The sequence below is a fragment of the Embiotoca jacksoni genome, unplaced genomic scaffold (genome assembly GCF_022577435.1).
Source record: "Embiotoca jacksoni isolate LCO1_2020_lvr unplaced genomic scaffold, fEmbJac1.0.p SCAF_29, whole genome shotgun sequence".
Lineage (NCBI taxonomy): Eukaryota > Metazoa > Chordata > Actinopteri > Embiotocidae > Embiotoca > Embiotoca jacksoni.
The window spans coordinates 5,942,118-5,959,221 of NW_027185380.1; the positions used below are offsets into that span (position 1 = coordinate 5,942,118).

The following is a 17,104-nucleotide window of genomic DNA, read 5'->3' on the forward strand; positions in this document are numbered from 1 at the left end:
GGCCCGATTAGCCCGCATGTTTGTTTACATGTAGAAGGGCTGGCCTGGGACACAGAACAGCCCTGTGGAGGGGAGGGATAAGACCAAGCTACTCGAATGCCTTCCATTCACTTTATGGCCTCCTGTAAGAAGGTTTGATACAGAGACATCTCACACACAACTATTTATATAACACATGTGCGTCATCCCTATTTATTACAGCTAGAATTTAAACGATTTGGTATTGGCTTTGGTTGGAAACAGAAATTATACAGTATACAATGCAGTAAGGTAAAACATTTTGATCAAATGTTGCCAGTCTATAATCAGCTTTAAGTTGCACTTAAAGTTTCAGTAGCAGTAACATCGAATGGCTATTTGTGACAGGAATCATTTATAGTGATGAACCTGCATAGGATCATCAATAATCTGTTGAAAGTTTCTGGTGTGGTGTGTAACCAAGGACAGGAAAGATCAAGTTTGAGTTCTGATGTAATTGGTGCAAGCTTTTATTAACAATAAAGTAATACATGCATTCTTAATGTTTGCTTTGATGGGTAACACAAGTTGAGAAAGCTTGATGAGTCACCAAAATTTGTACTCTTCATAAATGAAGAGACCTAGCAGCTGTCACCCAAAATATATATTTTTTTGTTGAACAAATTATAGGTGTAGGCTATCTTTTTTCCTCTTGGACTTCATGCTGGCATTGTTGTCTCACTGTTTAAGAAGCCTGTTTTGAATGGCTTATTGTCACAGTAACATAATTATGCAGCTCATGGGTTACAGGATGAAGATGTACCCGAGCTTGGTGATGAGGTGGGATCCATTTTTGTGGCACTCGTGAATTAGATCATTTAAAAGCAGAACCACGAGAATGATTAAGCTAACTTAGACCTTTTTTTTTTTCATATCCAGATTGTATCCGAATGGATTTTTGAAAGTTTAGACAGCAAGAAACATTTCCACTTAAGAATAAGGGCCACAAAGTGCATTAACAAATGGTTAAATATGCCCAATTATGGTAAGTTAATGATTTTATAACATGCTCAATTATTTATGTTTGGCTATAAGTAGTTAAGGAAGAAACGTCTACATGAAGATAAAAGAACAAGCAAACCTCAATATGAAGACATAAATCACAAGTTGGAAGACAAACCATTATTTAAAAAAAAAAAAAGAAGTTTTCTCTAAATCAGAGGTCTTCAACAGGGGGTCTCCCCCTAGGGAGTCCTCGGAGGTACTGCAAGGGGTCCGTGAAATTTTTGGTTGATTAGACAATTTTTTTTTTTCACAAATTTAAATGTCTCTAAATACACATTAACATGAATCCAACATATTTTAGCGAATGGATAAATGGAGGCAGAAGATGTTATCTTTCAGTCAGAAATGCACACATTCAGCGACACACAGGAGCTCTCTCAAGCTGGGCACCGGTTCACTCAGCGCGAGACTAGCCTGGACCTGTCCATCCAAGCCTCCTGCACTCCTCCAGTTTAATATAAAACACAATTATTATTTTTGTATCACTAATGCTAATATAAGCTATTCAAATATGTAATGCATGAGGTAACATGAACACCCTTAATACATTATTTTAGACTCAATAGTTAAGTGTATAAATTAACTGGTAGTTAAGCCTAATTATTATATTCAATAATGCTCGAAGAATCTTTGTAAACTATTGAATTCTGTATAAATGAATATTAACATGAACAATGATTCGAGACACAATATTGAATTATTTTACCAGCAGCTAGTTAATTTACTAATACCTACAGCATCTTTATTAACTCATAAGTAAGGCATAAACATTAGTTCACATGAACACACTTAATAGATAGTAATTTAACCAGTAGTTAACTGTTAATTAACTGTAAGTTCATGCTTACCACAACACAAGTTATAGGTGTGTGTGTGTGTGTGTGTGTGTGTGTGTGTGTGTGTACACCACCAAATTTGCTATAAACCAAGGGAAAGTCCCTCAAAAAAGTCTGCTGCTGACATTTGCCACAACTCTTTTGGTGAAGTAAGAAGCATTTTCTAAAATGGCAGCCATACGCTCCAAGGGCATTGACTGAGCCAGAATGGGACGCAGCTGATTCAGTTGGGAAATCTTAGTTGCTAAGACCCCCAAGGTATGTATAGTATTTCAAAAAAGACTCTTGCATTTAAAAGATCAGTGTACAGAATTTAGTGACATATAGTGGTGAGGTTGCACATTGCAACCAACTCACCACTACTCACCTAACCTTCCACTTCCAAGGCCCATTCTCTAACACATCCACTATGTACGATGTCCCTGCAATGGCAGAAGGTCATGGATGGTAAGCAGCTCTGTCCTGCTGTTTATTGGATTTATACAGTCCAGCTGTTACCTGAGATAGGGTCACATTTGGTAAATGCGTCATTTGGTCCTCATCTTAAAAACCTTAATTTTAAAAGCCTTATTATTTGAAGTTTTTATTATGTTTGCATGGTACTTACAACCCCATTTCCAAAAAAGGTTGGTCACTGTGTAAAATGTAAATAAAAACAGAATGCAATGATTTGCCAATCATATAAACCCATATTTAAATTGAAAATAGAACAAAGACAACATCAAATGTTGAAACTGAGAAATTTAACTCTTTTGAAACATATATGCTCATCTTGAATTTGATGCCAGCAACACATTTAAGAAATGTTGGGATGGGGCAAATGAAGACTCGAAAAGTTGTGCTGTGCTAAAGACAAAAACACCTGGTGGAACACCTCTGTGAAGATAGGGAGGGGTTTACCACTCTATGAAGGAGTGCATGGGCAAATAGTGTAACAATTTAAGATTATTTTTTTTTTCAATGTAAAATTGCAAAGACTTTGGGGATTTCATCATCTACAGCAGTGGTCCCCAACCCCCGGGCTGCGGACCGGTACCGGTCCGTGGATCAATTGGTACCGGGCCGCCCAAGAAATAATTAATTATTTCCGTTGTATTTATTATCTGAGTCTGAACAATCTTTTATTTTGAAAAATGACCGGATTCTCTCAGTTACATCTCGGTCACTTGAGCGCCAAAAATTTAATCCACAAGCTAGCAAAATGAACAAAACACAGACGTCTTTGGAAAGTTTCCTTTCGAAGGGGAAAAGGGCCAGTGAAGAGACAGAAGAAGAGCCTACAACCTCCAAGAAAAGTAAAGTTTTTAACAGACAATACCAGGAGTTCTACTTGAAGTATGGATTTATTGCGACAGGTGATTCCCACAGACCAAACCCGCTCTGCATAATATGCGGCGAACGGCTCTCTAACGAGGCAATGAAGCCTTCAAAATTGCTTCGCCGCTTGGAGACCAAGCACCCTGGATTAAAAAAACAAGCCCCCGGAGTATTTTGAAAGAAAAAAACAGGAACACGAAAGACAGAAGGAATTATTGGCGGCCACCACATCAATAAATGCGAAAGCACTGAGAGCATCATACTTGGTGGCTAACCGTATTGCTAAGGCTAAAAAGCCATTCACTATTGGTGAAGAGTTGATCTTGCCCTCCACTAAAGACATTTGCTGCGAACTTCTAGGAGAGGCTGCTGTTAACAAGATAGCACGGGTACCTTTGTCGGCTAGCACTGTGACCCGGCGCATTGAGGAAATAGCCGAACCCTGTTGCCATTTCCGACATCCTATCTGTGTGAAGCGGGGTTTTCTGCCGTGACAGCAACCAAAACAAAACAACGGAGTAGACTGGACATAAGCAACACACTTCGGGTGTCAGTCTCTCCCATTACCCCAAGATGGGACCATCTCGTTGCAGAGAAACAAGCTCAGGGCTCTCATTGATTTAGCGTTATGGTGAGTAAAAATTTTCATGCACTTTATATTCATTTTTGTGGTGTATCTGTATCTTATCGTGAAGGCATGTTTAAACGTTACCATAGCGACCAGAGTCCGAGAGCGTTAGGGCTGTGGTCGCCAACAGAGGGGGATGAGGGAGAGGGGAGAGGAGAGGAGAGGGTTCAAACCGTACCCCCCCCCCCCCCCGTCCGCAGTACAATTGTCAAGCATTGACCGGTCCGCGGTGATAAAAAGGTTGGGGACCACTGATCTACAGGACTTAACATCATTGAAAGATTCAGAAAATCCATGCAAATCTCTGCACAATGGACAAAGTGGAAAACCAGTTTTGGATTGCCATGATCTTTGTGCCCTCAGGCGGTAGTGCATTAAGAATGGAAATTAATCTGCAGTGGAAATCACTGTATGGGCTTAGGAAAACATTCCAAAAACCCTTGTCTGTAAACACAGTTTGTCGCCACATCCACAAATATATGTTAAAATAAAGTTTTAACATGTAAGTGCAAAAAAGAAACCATGATCTAGAAAAGCCAAGGCCTTCTCTGGGCCCAAGCAATTTGCAAATCATCACATCTGTTTTTATTTACATTTTACACAGTGGTCCCAACTTTTTTGGGAAACGAGGTTGTATTCCAACATCTAGTTAATCAAAATATAACAAAGTAGCACAAAATTATTATTCCAAAATAGAGTCAGTGGAATAGTGTGTAGGCTGTATTGACATCTGGTGGTGAAGCAACCAAAAGATCACCCCTCCACTCATCCTCCCCTTCCAAACATGTAGGAGAATCTACGGTGGCTGCAGAACTTGCAAAGTGAAAACATGAAAAGCCTCCTTTAAAGCCACTTTTTGGTTTGTAACTTTTTAGCTGCTGTAGAAAAATGCCAGTTCAACATGGTGGGCTCCATAGAAGGGGACCCGCTTCCTAAATAGATATTAAAGACTCATTCTAAAGTAGGGAAAGATAACTAGCCTTAGTTTTAATGAAAACATACTTATAAATATAATTTTTTTTGCTACTAGATCCTTCTAAATCCAACACATCAAACCTTTAAGGGTGCTCACTGGTGGGTTCATTTCTAAGTATTACACACTGTGATAAATCAGGGCGTAGGACTCAAAACAAATTAGTAAGATTTGAAATTCTTTCCTTGGCAGATGGTAAAAACAAGCAAACGCACCAGAGGATAATCCAAAAACATTAATAGAGACAGTCCAAAAATCCAGGAAATGAGGCAATCACAAAGGCAACAGTACCAAAAAGGGCAAGGCCAAAACTCACAAGACACTAGGAATAAATACTGGAATGATTAGCACATTGACTACAATGATCTGGCACGGGAGGTAAGGGAAACGCTCACTATGTACACATGAGGGCAGGGAAATAATTGGACACAGGTGAAAACAATCAGGGCGGGGACAACTATCCCAACGGCAGGAAGACACGAGGGCAGGAAGTGAAGAGACCTGAAAGTGAGTACAAAATAAAACAGGAAATGAATATGGCAAAAAAATGGAAAACATACAGAAAATAACTAAACAGAAAGGACATGTTGTGACACATTAAGTATAATGTATGCGTGTAGTATTCCTGTGTACTGGTATTTTAATTATTTTAGCCAGACATATGTGTCTTGTCACTTTGATGTCCAGCATCTCCACTCCTCACTCCATTTCCTCTCCCACTTTGAGATGAACAGAAAGAAATTGCTGTGGAAAAAGGATTCGAAGCTTTTAGCGTCTGCGTTTCAGACTATCTGCTGCTGAGGGAAGAGTTCAGTGCAGGTTGAAAGTAGGCAGTTGAATGTAGGCGAGCTGTTTTCTCAGTCTCTTTTTTTTTTCTCACCCCGCAGGTTGTGTATTTCGGAGATAGCATGAGGTCAGACATGTTCCCCGCCAGCAGCTTTGGGAAGTGGGAGACGGTGATGATAGCGGAGGAAATGGAAGGGGAGGGTGTCCCGAAGAGCGACGCAGCGATGTCCAATGAGGCCCAAGTGGAGCCGCTGGAGAAAAAAGGAAAGTTCGAGGTAGGTTTACCGAAGCAGCTGTTTCCATTTAACAGGCATTCCCCACCCTGATCTAACCTCCATCCCCTCCGCCACCCCCACCACCCACTCTGCTGCTAACCATGTACCTTTTTGTTAGTAGATGAATGCTTACGTGCTACTTTTAAACAAGCGTGTTTTTGAAAGAGGCAAAAGTTCATTGATCAGTCAGCAAAAACTTTCAGAGGAACTCTTAAAATACAGGAACTCTTACCTAATACAAAAACTGCAAGAAAAAAATAAATTACTATAATCACAGAACACAATATTGAATAAATAGTAAAAGAGACAAAATTGGAGTTTCTGTTTTGGGTATTCAACCATTGTTGCGATTCTGACAGTTAAAAAGTGAGGAGTCAGCACACTGTTTGGCAAGAAAGACCAGGACTAGACTTCCTGTTTTTCCAAAATGCATTAGGCTGTGGTATTATACTACACTTTTGATGTGTCCTCAACAGTAACCACAGTCTTTCACTTAGTCAGTGCAGGTAATTCACACTACTGTGGAGAAGTTAATGATCCCGGGCAAAGATGAGGCCTGGAACCATGGTATCCCATGTAGGAAAAGTTTTGAACTGTCTATAGATGCTGAATAAATGGCATCCAGGACTGCCTTTTTGACTTTTTTGTTGTATGCAGGAAAGAGATTTACAGTACATAAATCCAGCATTGAAGAAATACAGAAAATGTCCTCCAATAGCTTCAAATACACAGTCAGAGTTAGCTTTAACAGGCGTGAGACTGACACTGACTTTTTTTTTTTTTTACATTTACTGACTATGACATCCATGGTGAAAGAAAAAACTCCAGTCTGTCTGTCTTTCCCAAGAGAAATTCAAATTTCTAGCACTGACTGTGGAGAAGTAATATATCAATATTACTTCCCCATTAATGTGTTTGTTGCATTTTACTGCCGTTGTTATGGTGGATCAGGAAACATCAGGAAACTGACCCAAAAGCAGAACACAGAGTTGAATGATAAAACCAGGTTTATTGAAAACGGGTTGTGGTGTGGTTAATGTCCAGGAATGGGTGGACAAAATGTCTGAACAGTCCAGGTCCTGGTCAAAGCTACCCAGCAGCGTTGACCGAGCAGAAGCTGCAGGGCAGCAGTGAGTCAGTGGCTGAGTCCTCAGAGAGGCAATCCAGCTGGGAATTCTATTTGCAGGGTGGCCACCAGGGTTACTGCTCAGCAGTAACAGACTAGCATGGTTGGTGAATGCATCTGGCCAGATGAGTGCAAGTGAGTATCGTCAGACACTGGAGCCAGTAGTCCAGAGGATCCGAGGTTTTGATGAGGTGAGTGCAGTCTTGGCGGGCTTGGAGCAGCAGGTTTAGACAGGTTGGCAGGCAGGAAATCATCCGTAACGGGAAGGCAGACTCCCATAGAATGGGTGGCAAGGTCAGCAACTGAAGACGAGTCGGACAGACAATAATTGGGACTGAGTTCAGATAACAAAGACTTACTCTCGTCGGGCAAGGTGGTCTGAGATGCAGTACCACATAGCAGACTGAACGATCTGACAAGATGGTGTGGAGAGCCAGGGTTGATATACTGTAATGGGTGATAATTTGAATGATGATCAGCTGCACCAGCCATCCAGGGGAGTGAGCAAGGGAAGAGCCTGCAGAAGGTGACACCCTAGCCGAGCCACACAGACAGAAAGGACAACAAATGACAACGAGCGGGGAAAGGAGGGGGAACACAGAAAGGGAGAAGACAGGGATCCTGACAGCCATAGATGTAAGGTTGTGCTTATACTAATAACTACATTCTTGGGTAGTTAAATGAACAGCAACATCATATAAATATCGGTGCAATAACTTATGCACATGTTTCTCACAGGACACTGTGAGAAACATGTGCATAAGTTATTTTACCAGTTACATACCAGTTATTTTAAATATAAAATTATATTTTCTGAGTTAAAGATTAAGTGTTTCATGCACTCGAAGCAAAAAAAAACAACAGAAAAGACAGATCTCAAAACGTCTGTAAATGAAGTTATCACGTGGCCATTAAAAAGATGTTTACGTAATTCACTTCTTTTTTTTGATCTACCATTGGGGCTCTTTAAACTTCCTTTGCCAATATCATTGTTTATAGAAGGACCCCCCCCTTATTTAGTGTAATTTAATTTAGTTCAAATCCAATAACGAATCAATTTGCCATTGAATCATAATTTATTTATATGTAGGCCATGTTTACATTGATGGTTGACACCGCAAATAGTGTAGCTACATACTTTTTACCTATTACACAATCTGTCAATTTTAAGCCACACGTTTTTGGCACCACACACATGGCTGGTCAAACATCAGACCTGTTTTTTTCTCTGGTTCTAGATATTGATTACATACGCTGAAAGGAACTACGGCTTATAGTGATAAATGCAATTTCTTTGATCTCTCTACAAAGGTTGACTGCTTGTGTCCCTAAGGAACAGTGCATTCTTGCATTGTCTCTCAGACTACAGTTGATAATTTTTTTTAAAGAGCATTCTAATGATTTTAATACAACTTCTAATGAATGAAGTTTCAGCAGTATAGAGTTTTTAATGGATTTTCTTTTAACAAGCATTGAATTATTTTACTGGACTGCTTGGCATAGTTGAAGGCTAGGACTAGGGCTATTCTCCATGGGTGACATTGTAGACCATCATATCCTGATTAAGAGGCTTTGGGACTGGGTGGGCATATTAGGCATTAGCACTAGACAGGTTCTCATCTTAGCTCTCCAACAAAATTATCTCTTTTGCGGACTTTGTGTCTTACTCGTGTCTGACTTGTGGTATCCCACAGGGCTCTGTTCTGTTACCTCAACTATTGTCCTTATATCTGCTGCCCCTGGGATAGATCATGCATTATTTTCTAATTCCATATTACCTATTTGCAGACAATATCCCCCTCCACCTCTCTTTCAAACGTGGTGAGACTTGCAGGTTATCTTAGCTCTTAGAGTATCTGAATGCTATAAGGGACGAGGCAGCTGAAAATGTTCTACAGCTCAATGCAAAATGTTCTGATTGTAGATCCAGAAAAAGGTTGTTTCCATTTTCATACGAACTATTGGGACCACTTTCCTCTGCTGTACCCACAAACTTCAGAAACTTGGAGGTAATATTTGATTAGGCCATGTCGTTTGACTCCCAGCTGACCAAAACGTGCTTTTTCTATTTGAGAAATACTGACAAACTGAGATCTGTTGTTGAGATCGGCTAAACTAACTAAATCACTTTTGTCTTTACTCAATACGTCTAGTCCTTATCGTCTACAGGTTATCTAGAATGCTGCTGCTGAACAGAATTCATTTTAAAATTCTGACTCTGCTTCCAGAGCATTGCACAGTCCTGCATATGTGGCTGATGTACTCAAACCCAATTTCTCTGCTCGCCTATTGAGATTGAATAATTTAAAGTTTGCTCTCAGTCCCATGCACTCGCCTTCAAGTTTTTGGGTTGTAGCTCCAGAAGGAAAATTCCATTCCATTATGAAATGCTCTGTTTGCACACCTACAGTCTGCTGATTCTCTTGACTCTCTCAAAAGACAGCTAAAGACATTACCTTTTACACAGGCATTTGTGTAACATATAAACACTGGCTCAGCATCTTTGAACTTTGTCTACCTCTTCGTGTATTGTGTTGTTATCTTGCATTGTGTCTTTATGTCTTAAATGTGGTTTACCATATCTTTTGATCTCTCTTTGATATCTTCTTTTTTACTTTGTAAATATACTTCACTTACTTACTTTGTATTCCAAATGTAGTGGTGCAATACGTTTTCAAGGCTGCAGTGATCATATTCTCATACTTTCATGCAGTATTAACATTTGTGAATGTGTTCAAGAGGTGGTGCCTTTGAGTAGTTCTAACCTGTGTGACATGACAAGAGTGATGCTCAACGGGCGCAGCCCAAACTGCAATTACGCATTGGGATATCAGTGGCCATACTACATGTTCAATCTATCACGATGCTGTATGCCAGGTACAGTTTCCACTCTAAAAAAAAAAAACTCTGTTCGAATTGTAATATGATAGCTCAGGCAGCTTTGCTATAGTGGGATAGAATACGTTATCAAAATTTGATAAAGTGTTGGATGTTTGTGTAATTAAACCTGATTAAAAAAACAATACTGACAGAAGGAATCTCATTGGTGATGAGTCTGCCTCAGTCTGTGGATGAAACTCTTCTCATTTATCAGCATTATTTCAAATATTGAATCAGATCAATCTAGTTACTCAATACTGCAAACAAAGATATGTAAATGTAGAATAAGCAATATACGTAGTATAAAGGCTTTTCAGTATGTTGCAGAAGGAATTAATGAACTTATTCAGGACGAAGTTTGGGCATGATCTTGTGTTGTCATCAGCATGTTGGATTTGTTATTTTTCCATCTTCAATACCCCTGGCAATCCTACTTCTTTTGTTTTGTTTTTTGTTGTTGTTGTTGTTCTTTGCCATTAATACAATTAATATTTGAGACCTTTTTAAACACCACCTCCTACTGTCTGATCTCTGCTTATCAACTGTATTTGCCTATAAAATAGAAATAATGAGCAGTAATTGAGTAACAGAATGGGGGGATTTCTCGAAAACAATGATTCAATGCAGTTCTCAAAATAACCCTCAAAGATGCTTGGGTTAAAGCCAGTTTGAAGTCTCCATATATTAACCATGCTCGGGATATTAATTCCCACCTCCTTTAATCAGGTCTGCACTTGTCTGAAAATTAATCTTAACACAGAGTTACATAGTTTGGTTTGTGTTTCAACTGTCTCAACAGGAGCAGGGCATGAAGTCACCGTCTGCTGTGTCCAATCAGTGGGGCTCCTACTTCGTCGACCTACATAGAAGTGGGGGAGGGGACGAGGAGAGCCAGAAACTGACCTGGTGCTGCCAAAGCATTCATAAATACAGCACCATGGCTATCCCCAGTGTTGAGCACATAGCAGGTATGTGGAAGGAGACAAATGATGGTCGGACAAGATTAGAAAGAAAAGAAGATCTAAAATATAATAATAAGCTTAAACTTTATTTAAACGTGTTACCACAAAAGGTTAACTTAAATTTAACATTACATGCCAGACGGTTCGGAAAAGAGAAGGCACTTTCAAAAATACTTGGTGATTTCCTAAAGCACCTGTCTATCACCGTCTATCACGAGCTAACTTCAACCGATCAGATTTTATTTTTATTTTTTTCAAACAAACAGTAGCTTTTATATGCAGATAGACCCTGGCTCTAAAAACTGAAGCCAATGTGGAATTGCCTTAAAGTGCAATACCACTAAGAAACGCTACGGGAACGCTCTACAAAACTTCCAATAGACTCCCATTGAAAAAATGTCAAATTGTCAATACATTTTTCCCCCAAGTCATTATGGTGTCAGTAGCTAAATTCACTCCTTCTGATCAGTGTTCTGGTGGCTGTTCTGAAAGTAATACCATTAATAAGATATTAGGCCTCAGACCAAAGAGTATGGCAATATGATGCACATTGGTCAAGATATAAAGATTTAAAATCTAACATCTAAATAAAAAGACAGAAAGTGTAAAGAGTGTAAAGCCATTCTGTTTCTTTTTCAAAGTAAATTATAGCTAAGCTAGTAAAGTAGTGCAGTAAACAAGACACGATGGCAAGATGGTAGTTTGTGCACATTTTTAATGCCAACAATTGTTCTATGCTGATAAAATATGACTGAACTGGCTCTTCGTAGCAACAGGTTTAGATGACAGTGGGTCATAGGCTGATGACCAATACACTTTTTTTTTTTAATCTTAGAGTTAGTATTCATTTCCAGTCAGATTTTAATAGAAACAGTTCTTTAGTAAACACAGTACTTAAACTTCAGTGAGCTTTTAGAAAACTGTTGACTGCATGAAAGTGACAGATGATGCCATGGCAGCAAAGGATACTGCCAGGGAGAGCTCGCTCTCTCTCTTTTATTCATGGGCAAAGTAGACTGACCACATATTTGACCTCCAGACATGATTTTGGCCAATAACGAGAGATGACCATTTAAGGAAATACTGAACACATTTTTTTTGCAGGTGTAGAGAAGGCCCATTTATGGTAAAACTGGTGGTATTGTTCATTCATACATTCACTTGTTCTTGTCCATTTTCATAAGCGCAAATAAAGTGTAATACAGTTGTCTCATTCAAAACTGTGTTTGTTTGTTTTTTAAAAACTAGTGGGCACTAGTTTTTAAAGGATTTTGTTGAGATTTTTTTGTTTGTTTGTATCAACAGCAAACAGCACTAAGAAAACTAGTATGTTTTTCTACAGAAAAAAATCTATAAAACAGAAAAACATCAGAAACAGATCCAGTTTTCAAAAGAAAGACTTTATGTTATAGTTACAATCTTTTGCTTATTAGGGTTGTGGTAAAAATATCAGGTCACAATTGATTTTATTCCCAAACCCAAGTCATAACCTTTTAACCAGGCACAGAAAAAATGGGTGGCAGTGTGTTCTTGTAAATATGCCCATATGTTACACAGAAAATGCATGAGAATCTACCCTGTGGAATAGGAGGAGAAAAAAAAGTCTGATGACATTCCATGGATAAAAAAAACCCTCCCAAAATCACCACATCAGACGGCTCCTTCCTTTTGTTTCCACACAGAAACATTCACATGATTCCGAACAGGGCCTGAACCAGACACAGATGTAGAAACTTAGAATCATAATTAGCTTCAACGAACCACCACTGTGCTGTGCAACAAATCTTGGGAAATTTGTGCCACTCACCCATATAATATTAAACTTTGAGAGGTTTTGACACTGGCGACATTGGCGCTTGAACTTGGTCAAATTCCCTCAGGTCCCCCTAACCCTGTTGGTCTGCTTTTACTTTTGTGTACTGTTGCTATGATACGTTTGCCAAGTGCTTCTCTCAACAAAGTGCAGGCATTTGCAATGGTTGCCCGGAAATCTCAGTTTTGATGTCTCAGGTTTCACAAAAACATCGCTATTTGTGTTATCTTGAAATGTGAGCGGTCTTCTTGTATGATCTACTTGGTACAGATTGTCATGTGATTTCATACAAACCACTTTTTAATTGGAACTCATGTCAGGGTTTGGTTATGGTGTTTTAGCTTAACTGCAACCCCGTTTCCAAAAAAGGTTGGGACACTGGACAATGTAAATAAAAACAGAATATGATTTGCAAATCATGTAAACCCATATTGAATTGAAAATGAGACAAAGACAACACATCAAATGTTGAAGCTGAGAAATGTTCTTGTTTTATGAAAAATAAATACTCATTTTGAATTGGATGGCAGCAACACATTTCAAACACATCTCACAGAAGTGAGGGTTGACAACTCTGTAAAAGACTGCAAGGGCAAATAGTGCAAATATTAAGAATATTGTTCCTGAACATAAAATTGCAGCGAATTTGGGATTTCATCCTTTAGGGTACATAATATCATTAAAGGATTTAGAGAATCTGAAGAAATCTCTATAGTCAAGAGAAAAGGCTGAAAACCAATATTAGATGGCTGCAATCTTCGGGCCGTCAATGCATTAAAAATAGCCATGATTCTGTGGTGAAAATCACTGCATGGGTTCAGAAGCACCTCTGAAAACCCTTGTCTGTGCATATAGCTCATCGCTGCATCCTCAAATGCTGTTTAAATCTCTACCATACAAAGACGGAAGCATATATAAACATGATCCAGAAACGCTGCTGCCGTATTTGGGCACAAGTTAATTTAAGATAGACTGAAATAAAGTGGAAAACTGTCCTGGGGTCCAAAATTTGATTTTTTTTTTTATTTTTTTTTTTTTAATGGAAATAATGAACACCACATTCTTCAAGCCAACAAGTAGAGGGACCACCCAGCTTGTTATTGGCGCACAGTTCAAAAGCCAGCATTTATGACAGTAGAGGAATGTGTTACTGCACATGGCATGTAGCTTGCACATTTGGGAAAGCACCCTTAATGCTCAATGATATAATTAGGTTTTGGAGCAGCATATACTGCCAGTCAGATATATTTTTTAGGGAAGGCTAAGCTTATTTCAGAAGGACAATGCCAAACCACATTCTGCAGGTCCAGGTGCTTAACTGGCCGGCCAGTAATCTAGAGCACTCACCCAATGAAAAGATTTGGTGCATCATGAAACAGTTGAGCAGCTGAAATTCTATATCAGGCAAGATTGGGACAAAAAACTCCAGCAACTGGTCTCCTTAGTTCCCAGATGTTTACAGGGTGTTGTTAAAAGAAGAAGTGGTGCAACAGAGGGGTAAACATGCCCCAACTTTAAAAATATTAGCATATATTTTTCATAATACAATAGAATTTATTCGGACATACATTTAAAATACATTTAAATAAATGTAATATATTGTCTTGATATCTGGCCTCTTTCTCACCTCCATACAGCTACTTGCTAAGTGAAGTGGGTATAAATTTCAGAACCAGTTTCTGCAAGTTACTGAAAAACGTCACTACAAACACCCTCTATCTTCAATGATGGTCGATGTTCCAAAGCTATCTAACCATCGGACATGCAGTTCAAACAGAGCATAAATCTAGCTAGCATTTGTACACTATGATGTCAAACAACCACTAAAGCAAATGTTCTGTGTATATGTATTGCGAATGGCCAAAAGTGCAGGCACCAATTTTGACATCCAAAAGGAGCTTTAAGAAGCAAACAACTTCTCCAAAACAACAAGTACTTCAAAGGTACTTAGGTCATGATTCAGGTGGTACAATATCCTTTTTTGGGGGCAGAATTACTCACTTCATCTTGATGTGTGAAAATAAAAAAACAACAGGTACTTCTTGTAACTTTTGTATCTACATACTAGTGCAATACCGTTATTGCCGTTGAAGAAATATTGTCTGAAAATGTGTGTTGTTATCACCACCTAACCAACGATCACGTTTTGCTGCCTTATGATAGAAGATTTTTGCCCACAAGATGCCCACATCTTAAAATTCTGGCCGTATGTCTGTTTTTCTGTCTGTTTTCATCCCCGTTAAGATTGCAGGGCTGTAATTTATGATCGAGTTTTCTCTTTGGAGGTGAAAGATCAAACATGAGTCCAACTTTCTCTGGACTGAAATTATTACTACCTGCCATGGAGAACAAAATGTGCTTTTCCACTTAATATTCAATCATGAATTACTCTCACAATCACTTGAAGCTGACTTTTCTGTTGGATTTGTTTTACTCTTTCTAGATCTCCCTCTGGATTACAAGTTCCCCAGGTTTTCCCCTGACAAGCCCTGCACCACTGGTTACTACCCCAAACCCCCAGATTCCTTGCTGAAGATGTGTGAGAGTCTGTTGTAAAAAAAAAAGGGGGGGGGGGGGGGACTCCTCCCTTACCCCTTTGCCTCAGGAGAGGAATGTGCCTCCATTTTTGCCTGTAGTTTTCCACCTGACTCCACCCACATCTACGGAGCACAGGAAGCATACACTCCTCACCCATTCACAGAAACCATGTGAATGTAAACCACAGCATCTCTCTGTATTGACGCATACATTTGAACATTGTGTTGTGGTTTTGTGTACCGTACATGTGGAAATACGACAAAATAAGTATGCGCGTGTGTGTTTCTGCATACAGTAATAATATAGTGGTGTTACTGTTTTACATGTGTAACCACCCCCCCCATTAATTTCCATCGTAGATTGTTTAAAAATCTGAAGTCTTCGAACTTCTCCGAAAATAAAGTGAACATTTTACATCTTTTTCCTTGAAGTGATTACCTCAAAAGTGTGAGCTACTGTAAGCAAGAACAGCGAGTACTTGTCCCTTAAGATCCTTTGGAGTAATTGTGTCAGTATTTCTATACAAAACATTTATTGTAAAGTCCTCTTTTTTTAATGATTTAATTGTATGCATTTTAGTAACTTTGACATGAGGTTTAAGGTATATTGTGTCAGTTTCGTTGAAGGTGTTGATCATCAGGTCATTGTTACTAAAGAACTAGCACAATACTGTCCTTTGTGTTGGCTGTTTCAAAAAAAGAACACAACGATTAGAAACACTTAATAATAATAATGGATGATGAAGACTATGCTAGATGTTCTCTGTATTACTTTTGGTGCAACTGTGCTCTTTGAGTGATTGTGTAAAAATGTGGACTCTGTGCTTCATTCATATGCACATTGAAACATGCTTTAACCGACTTCTGAATTGTTATTTTGTCGGTGTGCATATACAAGTCGTGCCATTGTATTTAAGGAATACTTGGGGGAAATGTAAAGTTTGCTTGTTGCTGTCAGAGGATTGGTATCAGGGTTATCTTTGTGCATTCGGGAAGAACATGCCATTACATGTTGTTACATGCCATTTGTATGAAAAGTGCTATACAAAATAAAGTCTGATTGATTGATTGATTCATTGATTGATTCATTCATTGCTGAGCATAATTTAGAAGTAACACTGAACTACCGGAGAAAAATGTTAGTCTCTGTCCAAAGTGGAAGATTACAACTTGCAGCGACTCCATGAAAGCTTAGTGCAAGCGCAAGAATCATTTTGAAAAATCACTTGGGTTTATTTGACACCAGAGTCAGTACTCCAAACTAACAGTCTTTATTGGTCTACTTGGTTTGTAGTAACAGACACACTAGAACCCAGTCGTGCCAGGTCAAAACTATTTTCCATATAATTTATGCCCAGTTCAGACTATAAACAATATTACAGACAGACAAATTGATAATTTTATGTTGTGTTGTATCCTATTGTGTACTACCAATACTACATTTTAAATGCCTCACAACCTTCCAACAAAAAAAAAACTATCAGATTTTTTTTTTTTTTTAATTTTTTTTTTTTTTTTTTTTTTTTTACTTTCTCTCTTGTCATGAAGGTCTTGAAAGACAGCAAACCTATGACTGGTGGTTTACTGATGTGCAGTCTGTCATGGGCCTCAGCCCAATCATTGCAAGAATTTATATCTCTATAATAGGCACACAATGACCAGTCAGACACAAATTTCTTGAAGACTGCAACTGGCATTTGACTGACTCAGTCTAAGTCAACTTGGGTTGATCCTTGTATCAGTTCAGCTCAAGTCTGACTTTCTTAAGGTCAGGTAGGGTCTCCAACTCTGGGTAGACGTTCTACAGTAAGGTTTTGGAAAGGACAGCAAAATTGTCATCAAGATTCTGGTGTAAACCTGGCAAGGAGCAAGAAGAGAACATTTGAAATGCTACGCTACAAGTTATTTGAACTCAATTAATAAACAGTTTAACCTTCTTTCATAACTT

At 38.8% G+C, this 17,104-nt stretch overlaps 1 protein-coding gene across 2 annotated transcripts in view; it reads left to right on the plus strand.

Moving 5' to 3' along the window:
- nt5dc1 (5'-nucleotidase domain containing 1) overlaps nucleotides 1-16,228 on the plus strand; it is a 112,971-nt gene extending 96,743 nt beyond the window's left edge. The window contains exons 10-12 of one of the 2 annotated variants that reach the window (XM_069161580.1): nucleotides 5,665-5,838; nucleotides 10,644-10,812; nucleotides 15,063-16,228. In XM_069161580.1, coding sequence (XP_069017681.1) covers nucleotides 5,665-5,838; nucleotides 10,644-10,812; nucleotides 15,063-15,175 — 456 coding nt within the window. In that variant the 3' untranslated portion in view covers nucleotides 15,176-16,228. The remainder of the gene's footprint in view (nucleotides 1-5,664; nucleotides 5,839-10,643; nucleotides 10,813-15,062) is intronic. The other variant, XM_069161581.1, reaches the window with a different exon arrangement.
- Nucleotides 16,229-17,104: the final 876 nt, after the last annotated feature.